The sequence below is a fragment of the Scyliorhinus torazame genome, chromosome 19, assembly GCF_047496885.1.
Source record: "Scyliorhinus torazame isolate Kashiwa2021f chromosome 19, sScyTor2.1, whole genome shotgun sequence".
In the NCBI taxonomy this organism is placed as follows: domain Eukaryota; kingdom Metazoa; phylum Chordata; class Chondrichthyes; order Carcharhiniformes; family Scyliorhinidae; genus Scyliorhinus; species Scyliorhinus torazame.
The window spans coordinates 96,292,857-96,308,617 of record NC_092725.1 but is presented as its reverse complement, the minus strand read 5'-3'; the positions used below and the strand labels follow the sequence as shown (position 1 = coordinate 96,308,617).

The 15,761-nt window shown below is 46.8% G+C and overlaps 1 protein-coding gene across 3 annotated transcripts in view; it reads left to right on the top strand.

Annotated features, from left to right (window-relative positions):
- syt10 (synaptotagmin X) overlaps positions 1-13,573 on the top strand; it is a 152,560-nt gene extending 138,987 nt beyond the window's left edge. For 2 of the 3 annotated variants that reach the window (XM_072484857.1, XM_072484855.1), the window contains exon 7: positions 6,148-10,705. In XM_072484857.1, the coding sequence (XP_072340958.1) occupies positions 6,148-6,219 (72 nt within the window). In that variant the 3' untranslated portion in view covers positions 6,220-10,705. Of the gene's footprint in view, positions 1-6,147; positions 10,706-12,767 lie in introns of those variants that run through there. The other variant, XM_072484856.1, reaches the window with a different exon arrangement.
- The last annotated feature ends 2,188 nt before the right edge of the window (positions 13,574-15,761 follow it).

The following is a 15,761-nucleotide window of genomic DNA, read 5'->3' as shown; positions in this document are numbered from 1 at the left end:
GGGCACCCTGGTATTGCCAGGATGGCACCTGGGTGCCATGGTGCCTGGGTGGCATAGGAGATGACAGGGTGCCATCCTGCCCAGAGCCCGACCACCCAGGGGCCCCTGATCCACTGTGCCACCATGCCGCCGACAGACATGTGTAGCGGGATTTTCTAATGGGTGTTGTAATTTATTATGTTTTCTTTAGTCCTATTACTGAGCCTGTGGGTGTACAATTGCATCTGAGGCCATTAGACTTAATAGCAGGAAAATTGTCTTTGGTTCGGCGTGATCCTTGCTTACGCATCTTGACACGTTTCACAACATGGGACCATTGCAGCAGAGACTGTGGTATCATTGGAAAAGTGTTTGAAAAGGGAAGATTTGGGGGAAAAGGGACACAGGGGATTATCCAGCTGTAACAACGGAACATGGGAAGGCCATTCAGTCCTCAAGCCTGTTCCAGCATTCGATGCTATCTTGGCTGACCGGTACCTCAATTCCAGTACCCTGGTTTTGCTCCATATTCCTGGATATGCTCAATAAAACTCTATCCATCTCTGGAATGTTCCAATTAACTCCGCTATCCACACCTTTTTCGTGAGAGAGAATTCTGGTCTCCCACTATCCTTTGTGTGAAAAGTACTTTCCCATTTTACCCCTAAATGACCAAGCTGTAATTTTAGGGTATGTACTATTATTCTGCTCAAACTTCAACAACCCCTGCCCAACCCTCCCCAAGAGAGGACAGTTACTAGCCAGCTACTGAATTGATTCCCTTTATTGTTTTAAATACCTTGGTTTGATTGCCCTTTAACCTTCTGAAATTGTCTTAAAAAATGTGAGGTAATGCATTTTGGAAGTTCTAATGCAGGTAGGGAATATACAGTGAATGGTAGAACCCTCAAGAGTATTGAAAGTCAGAGAGATCTAGGTGTACAGGTCCACAGGTCACTGAAAGGGGCAACACAGGTGGTGAAGGTAGTCAAGAAGGCATACGGCATTGAGTATAAGAATTGGCAAGTCATGTTGCAGCTGTATAGAACCTTAGTTAGGCCACACTTGGAGTATAGTGTTCAATTCTGGTCGCCACACTACCAGAAGGATGTGGAGGCTTTAGAGAGGATGCAGAAGAGATTTACCAGAATGTTGCCTGGTATGGAGGGCATTAGCTTTGAGGAGCGGTTGAATAAACTTGGTTTGTTCTCACTGGAACGACGGAGGTTGAGGGGCGACCTGATAGAGGTCTACAAAACTATGAGGGGCATAGACAGAGTGGATAGTCAGAGGCTTTTCCCCAGGGTAGAGGGATCAATTACTAGGGGGCATAGTTTTAAGGTGAGAGGGGCAAGGTTTAGAGTAGATGTACGAGGCAAGTTTTTTACATAGAGAGTAGTGGGTGCCTGGAACTTGCTGCCGGAGGAGGTGGTGGAAGCAGGGACGATAGTGACATTTAAGGGGCATCTTGACAAATACATGAATAGGATGGGAAAAAGGCATACGGACCCAGGAAATGTAGAAGATTGTAGTTTAGTCGGGCAGCATGGTCGGCACGGGCTTGGAGGGCCGATGGGCCTGTTCCTGTGCTGTACATTTCTTTGTTCTTTGTTGTTCTTTGTAAATAGTGGCCAGGACGCCAAGGATAACTCCCTTGCTTTTCTTCAAAGTAGTATCTTGGCACCTTTTGAAAACACGCAAGAGTGCAGACAGGGGCCACGATTAAATATCCTTTCCAAAAGAAAGCAACTTTGATTATGCAGCATTCCCCCCATTGCTGCACAGTGCGTGATCAGCTATGATCAGAGAGCTGGGGATGTTTGGCCCTTCAATGTATTCAAGACTGAGATCAATAGATTTTTGGAGTCTCAGGGAGTCAAGGGATTAGGTGAGAAAGTAACGCGGAGGTCAAAGGTCAGCTGTGACCTTTTTGAATGGCGGCGGTACAGGTTTGGTGTGAGATGGGTTTGGGGTGGGGTGCAGTTGGACAATCCACTATTAGTTCTGGTAAAGTCAGAATTATACCACGAATTACCCCAGAAAAGATGATGGAGCCACTGTCTTGACAACTGAAGGGCTTCCCAGGCCATCTCAGAGGGCAGCTAAGAGTCAACTGCATATTTGCTGTGGGACTGGAGTTATATGTGGCCTGGACTGGGTAAGGACATCATACTTTGTTCTCTCAAGGACAAACCAGATGGACTTTTGCAACAACCCAGCAGTTACATGGGGTGGGATTTCCTAGCCCCGTGAGCTACTGGGATCGTACAGTCCCGTTGAAAGTCAATGGACTTTTGACTGGGCCAACAAATTTCCCGCGGCGTGTCCTGCCACAATGGGGCCGCAAAGTCCCAGCCGTGGTCTCCATTACTGAGACTGATTCTAGATTAATTAACTAAATTTACCTTCCCCGGCTGCTGTGGTGGGGTATGAACTTAATGATCAGTCCAGTGCCCACCCTGTTACTGAAACCATAATCTGAATTGAATAAAAATGGTTGCAACTTGAATTCTTCAAGAGTTACTGTTTATAAGGGAAAGCAAGTAACAAGACGGTAGGACCTTGTAACAGTCATACTTACAGAACTCAAGATAGAGACATGGCTGACTGACCCAAGGATCCAGGGTTTTACCCCTTAGTTGAGTTGTCCATTCGGTTTCAACTGGTCTCCTAATCTGATCTTCACCTGTGGCATTTTCCAAAGAGGACTTTCAGGATCCTTGCTTAAGTGATAGCCAAGGCTCAGTGGCTATCACTCTTGCCTCCAAATTAGATTATCATGGTTTCAAGTCCCAAACCAGTGATTTGGTCACATTTTCCAGGCTGATATTCCGAGTGCTGTATTGAGTGGGTGTTACACTGTCAGAGGGACGGTGCCGAGGGAGTGTTACAGTGTCAGAGGGACCGTACTGAGGGAATGTTGCAATGTCAGAGGGAAAATACTGAGGGAATGCGGCACTGTCGCTGGGACAGTACTGAGTGGGTGCTGCACTGTCAGAGGGTCAGTACTGAGGGAATGCTGCAATTGTCAGAGAGCCAGTACTGAGAGAATGCTGTACTGTCAGAGGGACTGAACTGAGGTAGTTCTGCCCTGTCGGAGGACCCTAATGAGGGAGTGCTGCAATCGTTGAAGTGTCACAACTGAGGGAGTGTTGCACTATCAGAGGGTCATCACTGAGGGAGTGCTACACTGTCCGAGTGTTAGCACTGAGGGAGTGCTGCACTATCAGAGGGTCAGTGCTGAGGGAGTGCTGCACTATCAGAGGGTCAGTATTGAAGGACTGCTGCACTGTCAGACAGTCGGTATTGAGGGTGTGCAGCACTGCCAGAGGGTTAGTACCGTGGGAGTGCTGCCCTATCAGTGGGTCAGTACTGAGGGAATGCTGCACTGCCAGAGGGTCAGTACTGAGGGAATGCTGCACTGCCAGAGGGTCAGTACTGAGGGAGTGCTGCACTGTCAGAGGGATAGTACTGAGGGAGTACTGCACTGCCAGAGGATCAGTACTGAGGGAGTGCTGCACTATCAGAGGGTCAGTGCTGAGGGAGTGCTGCAGTGTCAGAGGGTCAGTAATGAAGGAATGCTGCACTGTCAGAGGGTTAGTACTGAGGGAGCACTGCACTGCCAGAGGATCAGTACTGAGGGAGTGCTGCACTATCAGAGGGTCAGTGCTGAAGGACTGCTGCACTGTCAGACAGTCAATATTGAGGGAGTGCTGCACTGTCAGAGGGTCAGTACTGAGGGAGTGCTGCACTGTCAGAGGGTCAGTACTGAGGGAGTACTGCACTGTCAGAGGATCAGTACACAGGGAGTCCTGAACTATCAAAGGATCAGTACTCGGGGAATGCTGCACTGTCAGAGGGTCAGTACTGAGGGAGTGCTGCCCTATCAGTGGGTCAGTACTGAGGGAATGCTGCACTGCCAGAGGGTCAGTACTGAGGGAGTGCTGCAGTGTCAGAGGGTCAGTAATGAAGGAATGCTGCACTGTCAGAGGGTCAGTACTGAGGGAGGGCTGCACTGCCAGAGGGTCAGTATTGAAGGAATGCTGCACTGTCAGAGGGTTAGTACTGAGGGAGCACTGCACTGCCAGAAGATCAGTACTGAGGGAGTGCTGCACTATCAGAGGGTCAGTGCTGAAGGACTGCTGCATTGTCAGACAGTCAGTATTGAGGGAGTGCTGCACTGTCAGAGGGTCAGTACTGAGGGCGTGCTACATAGTCAGAGTGACAGCACTGACGGAGTACTGCACTGTCAGAGGGTCAGTACTGAGGGAGTGCTGCACTGTCAGAGGGTCAGTACTGAGGGAGTACTGCACTGTCAGAGGATCAGTACACAGGGAGTCCTGGACTATCAAAGGGTCAGTACTGAGGGAGTGCTGCACTATCAGAGGGTCAGTACTGAGGGAGCGCTGCACTGTCAGAGGGTCAGTACTGAGGGAGTACTGCACTGTCAAAGGATCAGTACTCAGGGAGTGCTGCACTATCAGAGGGTCAGTACTGAGGGAGCGCTGCACTGTCAGAGGGTCAGTACTGAGGGAGTGCTGCAATGTCAGAGTGACAGTACTGAGGGAGCCCTGGACTGTCAGAGTGACAGTACTGAGGGAGTGCTGCACTATCAGAGGGTCAGTGCTGAAGGACTGCTGCATTGTCAGACAGTCAGTATTGAGGGAGTGCTGCACTGTCAGAGGGTCAGTACTGAGGGCGTGCTACATAGTCAGAGTGACAGCACTGACGGAGTACTGCACTGTCAGAGGGTCAGTACTGAGGGAGTGCTGCACTGTCAGAGGGTCAGTACTGAGGGAGTACTGCACTGTCAGAGGATCAGTACACAGGGAGTCCTGGACTATCAAAGGGTCAGTTCTGAGGGAGTGCTGCACTATCAGAGGGTCAGTACTGAGGGAGCGCTGCACTGTCAGAGGGTCAGTACTGAGGGAGTACTGCACTGTCAAAGGATCAGTACTCAGGGAGTGCTGCACTATCAGAGGGTCAGTACTGAGGGAGCGCTGCACTGTCAGAGGGTCAGTACTGAGGGAGTGCTGCAATGTCAGAGTGACAGTACTGAGGGAGCCCTGGACTGTCAGAGTGACAGTACTGAGGGAGTGCTGCACTGTCAAAGGGTCAGTACTGAGGGAGTGCTGCACTGTCAGAGGGTCAGTACTGAGAGAGCACTGCACTGTCGTGAGGGTTAGTACTGAGGGAGTGCTGCACTGTTAGAGGGTCAGTACTGAAGGACTGCTGCATTGTCAGACTGTCAGTATTGAGGGAGTGCTGCACTGTCAGAGTGACAGTACTGAGGGAGTCCTGGACTGTCAAAGGGTCAGTACTGAGGGAGTGCTGCACTGTCAGAGGGTCGGTACTGAGGGAGTGCTGCACTGTCAAAGGGCCAGTACTGAGGGAGTGCTACACTGTCAGAGGATCAGTACTCAGGGAGTGCTGCTCTATCAGAGGGTCAGTACTGAGGGAGCGCTGCACTGTCAGAGGGTCAGTACTGAGGGAGTGCTGCAATGCCAGAGTGACAGTACTGAAGGAGTCCTGGACTGTCAGAGTGACAGTACTGAGGGAGTGCTGCACTGTCAAAGGGTCAGTCCTGAGGGAGTACTGCACTGTCAGAGGGTCAGTACTGAGGGAGCACTGCACTGTCATAAGGGTTAGTACTGAGTGAGTGCTGCACTGTCAGAGGATCAGTGCTGAGGGAGTGTTGCACTGTCAGAGGGTCAGTACTGAGGGAGTGTTACACTATCAGAGTGACAGTACTGAGGGAATGCTGCACTGTTGGATGCTCAGTGCTGAGGTAGTGCAACATTGTCAGAATGTCAGTACTGAGGGAGTAGTGCACTGTTGGAAGGACCATACTGAGGGAGTGCTGCACTTTCAAAGGTGCTGTCTGATGGATAAGACAAATGAAATCCCATATGAAAGATTCTATCGCACTATTCCAAAAAAGAACAGGGGAGTACTCCCCAGTGTCATGGCCAATATTTATCCCTCAACCAACATCATCAAAGTAACTGATAAGTGGGTTATTACAAGTTGCTGATTTCTGTGTAAAAACAGTGACTGCACATGAAAGTAAAACGCTTTGAGATGTCCCACGGTCATAAAAAATACGAACATATTACAAAATCCGCAGGTGTTGGTGTTTGGAATAATTTTGAAATGGTTCTGTTGCAGGCACCAGGTCGAGCAACCAGCTTTGACAGTCAAGGATCCTGTCCGTCTCCCAAACTGCCACCCACACCTTAGAAGTGCTGCTTATCCAAGGCCGAGTAACTCTGGACAGTTACCGAAGAGTATCTGGAATTCTCCATCTTATTTGTATAGCAGGAGAAAGCAGCGAGATAGCATAACTGAAACCAATCACACTGTTAAACCAGTCGACAGGGCCATGAACCTTCTCAGGAGTTGCAAGTGACAGTTCCCATCTGAAAGTGTCAGTGACAGAAATCAGTCTTTTTTTGAGAATTTTAAATTCTTTGATTCGGAAAATAAGGGCAGAAGGAGGCCATTCGGCCCCTCTGACCCCTCTCCCTCATTCAATTAGTTAGAGTTTGACCTATACTTTGACTCCACCTAACCACCTTGGCTACATAACCCATAATATTCTTGCCACCAAAACTCAGTCCTGATGAAAGATAACACAGACTTGAAATGTTAACTCTGTATCTCTGTCCACAGATGCTGCCTGACCTGCTGAGTATTTCCAGAGCTTTCTGACTTTATTTTGAATTGCCAGCTCATGCACGACTTATCTTTTATAAAAAGAAAACCTCAGATTTTACATTATCCGTTGACCTCCGTAGCCTCAACAGCTTCCCGAGAGAGAATGTTCCAGATTTCCGCTCCCCTTTGTGTGGACAAGTGCCTCCCGACATCCCTCCAGAGTGAGGGCGGTGTACTCTTGTGGAACCCCCCACCCCTACCCCATCCTTTCCCTTCCTCCGCAACCCAACGGAGGAAAATAGTTCTGTCTACCACATTAACTCCTTCAGTAATCTTAAGCCTCTCAATTCGTTCAGCCCTTTTAATCTTCCATTCTTGAGGGTAGGCAAGCCTCCCTTTAGGAATCGGTTGTGATAAGATTGATTTGGCGCTTTGCAGAAAATTAAACCCAAGGAGTAATTCTCTTCTTGGAGGCTGCGACCCAGATGTGTGGAATTCTGAAGCATTAATATTAAAAAGAGAACGGCCCCACTCGGACGACATGCCGATTTGCTGCACTGTTCCTTTTGCAATTGTGTCCTTCAATAACAACCATAAGCTGTAAAGCCTGTTGCCATGGCACAGGCTGTTACCTTGGTGGAGTGTCCTTTATATCTGGGACTGGATGCTGGCAGCTTGCAACTGCTTTGTTTAAGATGCAGTCCCCCCCCCCCCCCCCCCCCACCCCCTTCAACATCTCCTTGAAGTGTTCTGCATGCTGGCAGGTAGACAGTGCCTTACAGAAAGCTGTGTTAACCCTTCGGTGTATCGCACATACAACGCAAACTCTTGAGGACCACTCACTAAGACCTTTTACTGCATGATCACTACCACTTACAACGCCCACGTCTTAAGTGGGCAGTCGGTGATATCAGCCGGTAAATGCAATCCATTAGCCATTTACATTAATGTCAAACTTGCAGCGTCTTAAGTGCTCGGTTTATTAGCGACAGAGGTGAGGTGAGAGTGACTGCCTTGACATCAAGGCAGCATTTGACCGAGTATGGCATTAAGGAGCCTTGGCTAAACTGGAGTCTATGGAAATCAGGGGGGGAAACGTTCAACTGATTGAAGTCATACCTAGCACAAAGAAAGATGGTTGCGGTGGTTGGAGGTCAATCATCTTAGCTCCAGGACATCACTGCAGGAGTTCCCCAGGGGAGTGTTCGAGGCCCAACCATCTTCATCTGCTTCATCAATGATCTTCCTTCCATCATAAGGTCAGACTTGGGGATGTTCACAGATGACTACACCACTTGTGACTCCTCAGATAATGAAGCAGTCCCTGTCCAAATGCAACAAGACCTGGACAATACCCAGACTTGGGCTGACAAGTGGCAAGTAACATTTGTACCACACGATTGCAAGGCAATGACCATCTCCTACAAGAGAGGATCTAACCATCACCCCTTGATATTCAATGGCATTACCATTGCTGAATCCCCCACTATAAACATCCTGGGGTTACCATTGACCAGAAATTGAACTACAAAGGCCATATAAATACTATGGCTACCAGGGCAGGTAAAAGACTAGGAATCCTGTGGCAACTATCTTACCTCCTGAACTGCCCAAAGTTTGTCCAGCATCTACAAGGCACAAGTGTAATGGAATACTCTCCACTTGCCTGGATGAGTGCAGCTCCAACAACACTCAAGATGTTCGACACCATCCAGGACAAAGCAGCCTGCTTGATTGCTATTCCTTCCACAATCTTCACTCCCTCCACCACCACCAACAAACAGTGGCAAACGTGTGCACCATCTACAAGATGCACTGCAGTAACTCACCAACGTTTTTGAGGCAGCACCTTCCAAACCCATGACCACTACCATCCAGAAGAATAAGAGCAGCAGATACCTGGGAACCCCACCATCTGGAGGTTCCCCTGCAAGTCCCTCACCATCCTGACTTGGAAATATATTGCTGTTCCTTTAATGTTGCTGGGTCAAAACCCTGGAACACCCTCTCTAACAGCACGGCGGGTGTTCCTACACCTCAGGACTGCAGAGGTTCAAGAAGGCGACTCACCACCACCTTCTGAAGGGCAACTAAAAAAAAAGAAACAGCAGTTTCCTGACGCATCCCAGTGATACCATCCATACAGGCGAATACACATAGAAAATATTTAATGAATCTAACATCAATTGTCTTTAATATTAAACGGTCGGAATTCTCTGGCTGTTGGGATTTTCTTTTCCCAGTGGCAACGCACCACAGCCCGTGGGCTTCCCAGTAGCGTGGGATGGCTTCAACGGGAAATGCCATTGAAAAGCAACAGGAAGATAGAATCTCGCTGCCAACGAACGGCAGCTGGGGGTCCGGAGAATCCAACCCAATATTTTAACTATTAATTAAGAAAATGTCAAAAGCAATTCTGTCCTGAATGTCTTTGAGCGATCAACCCTAAACATCCATTTGTAATATCGATTAAGCTGCATAAATACATCTCTTGGAATGAAAACTTTTTGGTTCCTGTTCAATTTCAGTCCAGATCATAGGTTGTAACAATTACTGATTTCTCTGATGTTTTGGTTGGGCTCCACACATCTTGGACTTTCTTCTAAAATTAATCTGATGAAGAATGGACGTGAGCTACAGCTTTAAAGAACTAAAGGCGTGGATATAAAACTACAAGCTAACTTAAGTTTAGTTTGCAAGATAAAGGTTGAGAGTTCCCTTTCACATTGACCTTAGTCGTCCCTGTTTGCAGTTCTTTTCAAAATGGAAGCTTCAAAGGTACAAACTCCTTTACTAATAGCTTATTGTCACAAGTAGGCTTCAATGAAGTTACTGTGAAAAGCCTCTAGTCGCTACATTCCGGCGAACCCGCGCTGCTGGCCTTGCTCTGCATTACAAGCCAGCTATTTAGCCCAGTGTGCTAAACCAGCCCCTAACACCTACGCCTGTACCTGACTGGGGCACCACAAAAAAAACCTCCCGAAAATAAGTACCTGACACAATTGCCAGTTAGCAAAAGACCATTCTCGGGCCCAAACTGCTGCGATGAGAAACTCAAATCGGATATGCTAATCAGAAGGTAGGTAAGTTTTTCAATTCAGAGTTTCCACAGGTATTTGTTATACATTTGATAAGTGGGTTCTGTTGAAGAATGTAAAAAAAACTGCACAGGTTTTTGCCTCAACATTTTGGTATATATTTCATAGCGTTTGGTATATATTTCATAGAATTTACAGTGCAGAAGGAGGCCATTCGGCCCATCGAGTCTGCACCTGTCCTTGGAAGGAGAACCCTACCCAAGCCAACACCTCCACCCTATCCCCGTTACCCAGTATCCCAACCTAACCTTTTTGGACACTAAGTGCAATTTATCATTGCCAGTCCACCTAACCTGCACATCTTTGGACTGTGGGTGGAAACCGGAGCACCTGGAGGAAACCCATGCAGACATGGGGAGAACGTGCAGACTCCACACAGACAATGAGCCATAAAAAAGTTCATGTTGAAAAGATTGGGGGTCCCGCTGACACTCTGCTCAAAGTTATCAACAGCAAATGATTACCATTAAAAACATATTTGGACTGAATAAAAAGGAGGCGCCATTTAACTAAAGTTCCTTCAACACCATTGCAGTGGGCTTTGATGCACCTTTGTGACTATAATCTCGTGATAATGCGATTAGATGTACGAACATCAATAGTAAATATTGTAACAGAATAAAGTCTGTGCACTGCTTGTAAGCTTCAGATTAGCACCGTGTAACTATTTTGAAGTAAATGTGAGCTAAAATGTTGAAATTGAGGCATTCTGGTTTCTCCTGCTGTTGTTCTATCCCAATGTATTTGACGCACTGTTGATGGGGTTCAGTGGTGTGAACTTCCTGTTGTGAGCCTGGGCATTCGCTGCATCATATGTAACATTTACAGATGGATAATATATGGATTAATATGTGATGAAGTGTACAGTTTGTGATATATTTTGTAAAATCATAATTACATTACAATTATATAGCAAAGATATCTGTTTAATATGTATTTTGAATATAAATTAATAAATAAACTGATAATTATTTTAATATCGTTGTAGAAGCTCTTTCTAACATCGAAGGTTGACAGAAATATCTGATTGTTAGTCAGACTGATTGGACATTGGGATGTGTCCTGAAGGTGTTTAATTATAAATCGGAATAAATTGAGCGGGATTCTCCATCCTCCCGGCGTGTGTTTCCCGGAGGGAGGATGCTGCGTGCCGTTCGCTGGCAGCAGGATTCTCAGATCCTGCTGCTGCCAATAGGAATTCTCATTGAAGCCACCCCACGGCGTTGGGAAACCGGCGGGCGGAGCTGTACTGCCAGCTGGTTGAGAGAATCCCATTGCCAGCGAATGGCCGGAGGATTTCGGCCATTGTTTCAAAACTTAATAACAAATTGCTTTGATCACATTTATGGGGATGCGATGGTACAGTGGTATTGTCACTAGACAAGGGACACAGGGTAATTCTTTGGAGGCCCAGGTTCGAATCCCTCCAAGGCAGATGGTGAAATTTGAATTCAATAAAAAAGCCTGTGATCCAATGGTGACCATTGAACCATTGCTGATTGTTGTAAAAACCCATCTGGTTCACTATTGTCTCTTTAGGGGAGGAAATCTGTTGTCCTTACCTGGTCTATAAACATCCTGGGGATTACTATTGACCAGAAACTGAACTGCATTAGCCATACAAATACTATGGCTACCAGGGCAGGTAAAATATTCCTCATCTTTAGGGGAGGAAATCTGCTGTCCTACAAGTTTCACATGTAGACCTGGTCTGGTCTACATGTGAAATAGCCGAGCAAGCCTCTCAGCTCAAGGGCAATAAATGCTGGCCTAGCCAATGACTCCCAATGAATGAAAAAACAGGTTTTTGGCGAAAATTCTCCACACTTAATACCAGTTCTTTAGGCCGTGTTACAATAGCAGCTGTAAGTCAGTGGATTTATCTTCAAGCTCTCGCTTTTGTTCTTTACTTAATTGCCATTTGTGGGAGCTTGCAGTGTGTGCATGTTGGCTGCCTTATTTCCTGCATTGATTTTTTTCCAATCATGGGAAATGGCCTTTGTTGGCCATCCCTAATTGCTCTTGAGGAAGTGGTAGTAAGAGGCCTCCTTGATCCCTGCAGTCACCGTGGTGTAGGCACGCCTACAGTGCTGAAAGAGAGGGAGTTCCAGGATTTTGACCCAGCAACAGTGACGGAACGGCTGATATAATTGGTTGCAAAGCACTTTGCGACATCATGCGGGTTTGAAAGGCATTGTGGCAAGCAATTAATTTTGTTTTCCATTTTTCTACGCTGAAGATAACACAGATTGATGAGCCTTTGTGTACAAAGTATGTGCAATATCAGTAATGTGCGAATGTTTTAATATGACAGAATGCACGCAATTCCTCTCAACATGTGCACCTGTCAGACTGTGACTAAATGCAATTAATTATAGCGAGGACTCCATGTGACTGATAACTTGAATTTGAAACATCATGAACGTGTTCTCATGCAGCTAACAACTGCCAAACTCCAGTAGTTCTGAGAGGCCAGAACAGTCAGAAGTCATTATCATGCTTGACTGTACCTCGTGACAAAGAAAAATACCAAAAATAAGACACAGAGAAATGTGGCGGCAGTGTAATGAAGTCCTACTGAAAACCCATGGGAATGTTAAACCCTTTCACATTGTGATGCTCTGAAGTCACAAGAAGCAGTCCAAACATATCTGGGGAATGGAAATACCTTTCAAATGTTTCAAACTAGAATTCGACAAACCCCTATAAATAATAGACGGTCCCTTGGATTTGTGCTTAAAGCGGAAGAACAAATAGGGATGTGAGGGAAGGCAGCGAGTGGAATTTTGTGTGATGGGCTGAATGGTCTCTTTTTGTGCTGTAAGACTCTGAACGCTATATTTAACATTTGCCATTATTAAGGTTCATGCTGATTTAGACCAGTATTCAAGGTTCAAGAGTTTCTTGAGTTCTTATAAGAGGTGATGAACCTTTCCTATTATTAAGAATAATGGCCAAATTTAGCTGCAACAAACCGTGAAGTGTTTTTCATTTAAAGAGAATAATATCTTCACCCTTTCTGCTCTGATACAGAATGGCCTCTCCATCTGCTGATGATGGATTCTACAAGATGCACTGCAGGAACGCGCCAAGGTTCCTGAGCCAGCACCTTCCAAACCCACGACCGCTACCATCTAGAAGGACAAGAGCAGCAGATACCTGGGAACCCCGCCATCTGGAAGTTCCCCTTCAAGTCACTCACCACCCCGCCTTGGAAATATATCGCCGCTCCTTCACTGTTGCTGGGTCAAAATACTGGAACTCCATCCCTAACAGCACAGTGGGTGTACTACATCTCAGGGATTGCAGCAGTTCAAGAAGGCAACTCACCACAATCTTCCTAAGACCACTAGGGATGGGCAATAAATGCTGGCCTAGCCAGTCATGCTCACATCCCATAAATGAATAGAAAAAAAAAGAATGGCACTTTATCTGATCATCTACTTACATGCATTTTTCTGACACTTGACTGTTTAATGTTAAGTGGAGGTCCTGCTGTGGACATTAAGTGACAGTAAAAGTTGTACATGTAAAGGAAATGGTTGTGCTGTGGTAACATGATGCCTAGAAGTATCAGCTGTGGCTCTGTGGGCCACCCTCCTGCCTGATTAAATGCCACCCTCACAAAACTCCCCAGGGGAAGAGTATTCAATTCTGCCCAATAGTCCAGTTATCATCAAGCCCATTACTGATGCATTGTGTAATGATCCAGGACCAAATCCCCAAGCGTTTGGTATGAACGGTTAGAGACCAGTAACGTTTTGTTTAAAGTCGACAAAGTTTGAGATTGAAGGTCCTTCCTGAGAGAATAAAGCCCCAGGATTTCTCAGGTTCTAAACAAACAATATAAACTTTACTATACATAGTCAGAAAAGTAAAACAATTTACACTATCTATCTTATTGGATTGGATTGGATTTTTTTTATTGTCATGTGTACCGAGGTACAGCGAAAAGTGTTTTTCTGCGAACAGCTCAACAGATCATTAAGAACATGAAAATAAAAGAAAATACATAATAGGGTAACACAAGGTACACAATGTAACTAAATACAATCGGCATCGGATGAAGCATACAGGGGTGTAGTATTTTTTTAAAATAAATTTAGAGTACCCAATTTTTTTTTTTCCCAATTAAGGGGCAGTTTGGCATGGCCAATCCGCCTCACCTGCACATCTTTGGGTTCTGGAGGTGAAATCCACGCAGACACGGGGAGAATGTGCAAACTGCGGCACGTACCGCCCTCAGTATGTTAATCAGGTCAGTCCATCAGAGGGTCGTTCAGGAGTCTGGTGACAGTGGGGAAGAAGCTGTTTTTGAATCTGTTCGTGCGTGTTCTCAGACTTTAGTATCTCCTGCCCGATGGAAGAAGTTGGAAGAGTGAGTAAGCCGGGTGGGAGGGGTCTTTGATTATGCTGCCCACTTTCCCCAGGCAGCGGGAAGTGTAGATGGAGTCAATGGATGGGAGGCAGGTTCATGTGATGGACTGGATGGTGTTCACAACACTCTGAAGTTTCTTGCGGTCTTGGGCCGAGCAGTTGCCATACCAGGCTGTGATGCTGCCCGATAGGATGCTTTCTATAGTGCATCTGTAAAGGTTGATAAGAGTTAATGTGGACATGCCGAATTTCCTTAGTTTCCTGAGGAAGTTTGGGCGCTGTTGTGCTTTCTTGGTGGCAGCATCAACGTGGGTGGACCAGGACAGATTTTTGGAGATGTGCACCCCTAGGAATTTGATGCTGCTAACCATCTCCACCTCGGCCCCGTTGATACTGACAGGGGTGTGTACAGTGATGTGTTAGGCAGGTTGGTTCGGTGTGGACTGCACTTGCTGCAGCAATGCGAGAAACAGACCTCTAACACTGTAGAAGATCCAACACGGTTTTATTGAACGATATAACTAACATACATATTTAACTGTGGGTCGACACTATACTGAACTGGAGACCTTGTACTAGCCTGACCAGACTTACTAGTTACCGCATGGTGTTTGCACTGTGCTAGCTCGTGGACTCTGACTGTCTCAGTGGCTGGGTCCAGAGAGCGTGGGAAACCTAGTGCCCTCTGGCTTTATAGTGGTGGTGTCCTGTCTGGTGATTGGCTGCACTGTGCTGTGTGCTTACTGGTCATCCTGTGTGTCAATCACTGTCTGTCTGCATCTCATTATATACATGCGTGGATATTATGACACCTCCCCCCTTTTAAAAAAATAAATACTAAGGTGTGGATGCTTATAAATATATATATATATGTGCCTGACTATATACAGAAAGATGTCTAAACGAACGTATATACATAGGAAGGTTGCGATAGTGCAGATACATGGTAAACAAAATGATATTTACAGAGGTCCAATTGGTGAAGTCACAAAAATGTACAAAAGGTCAGTCTGTAGATTTAGTTTTTGTGGTGGGCGACGAATTCTTGTTGATTGCCGCAGAGGCGGATTAGGAGCCGCCTGCGCTTGGAGAGGCGGGATCGCTGGCATCGCGGTGGGCGCGTGGACTGGCAGGATTGTTGGTAGATCGGTGGAAGAATGCTTGGAAGAATGGTGTCGAGGTCGGATTTTGAGATGAGGTTCGCCGATGCGCCGGTGTCCAGTTTGAACCGGATGCGGGCCTTGTTCACTGTGAGGACAGCAGACCACTCGTCGTCGGGATCCACACTGAGGATCGAGAGGCGTTGTGTAGGTGTGGTGGAAGGCGGCGCATGTGTAGTTATGATGCCCACCCAGTATGGGGACTTGAGGCACTCAGCATCAGGGTCCGTTGGGCTGTCGGGATCGTAATCTGGCATGCCTTGTTCTATGGAGCGGACACCTCTGCGCCAAAGCTGGGATTGCTGGCTGCTGTGCGGTGGAGCAGATCTGCAAAGGGCTGCGTAATGGCCAAGTTTACCACACTGTAGACACCGGCGTCCTTTTGCCGGACATTGCCACTTTCCGTGCGTTCCGTGCACCATCGCGCTTGCGCAGTGCGGTTGGTCGATGAACGTACCTGCGCAGTCGGGTTGTCGGGCTCATTGTCCAC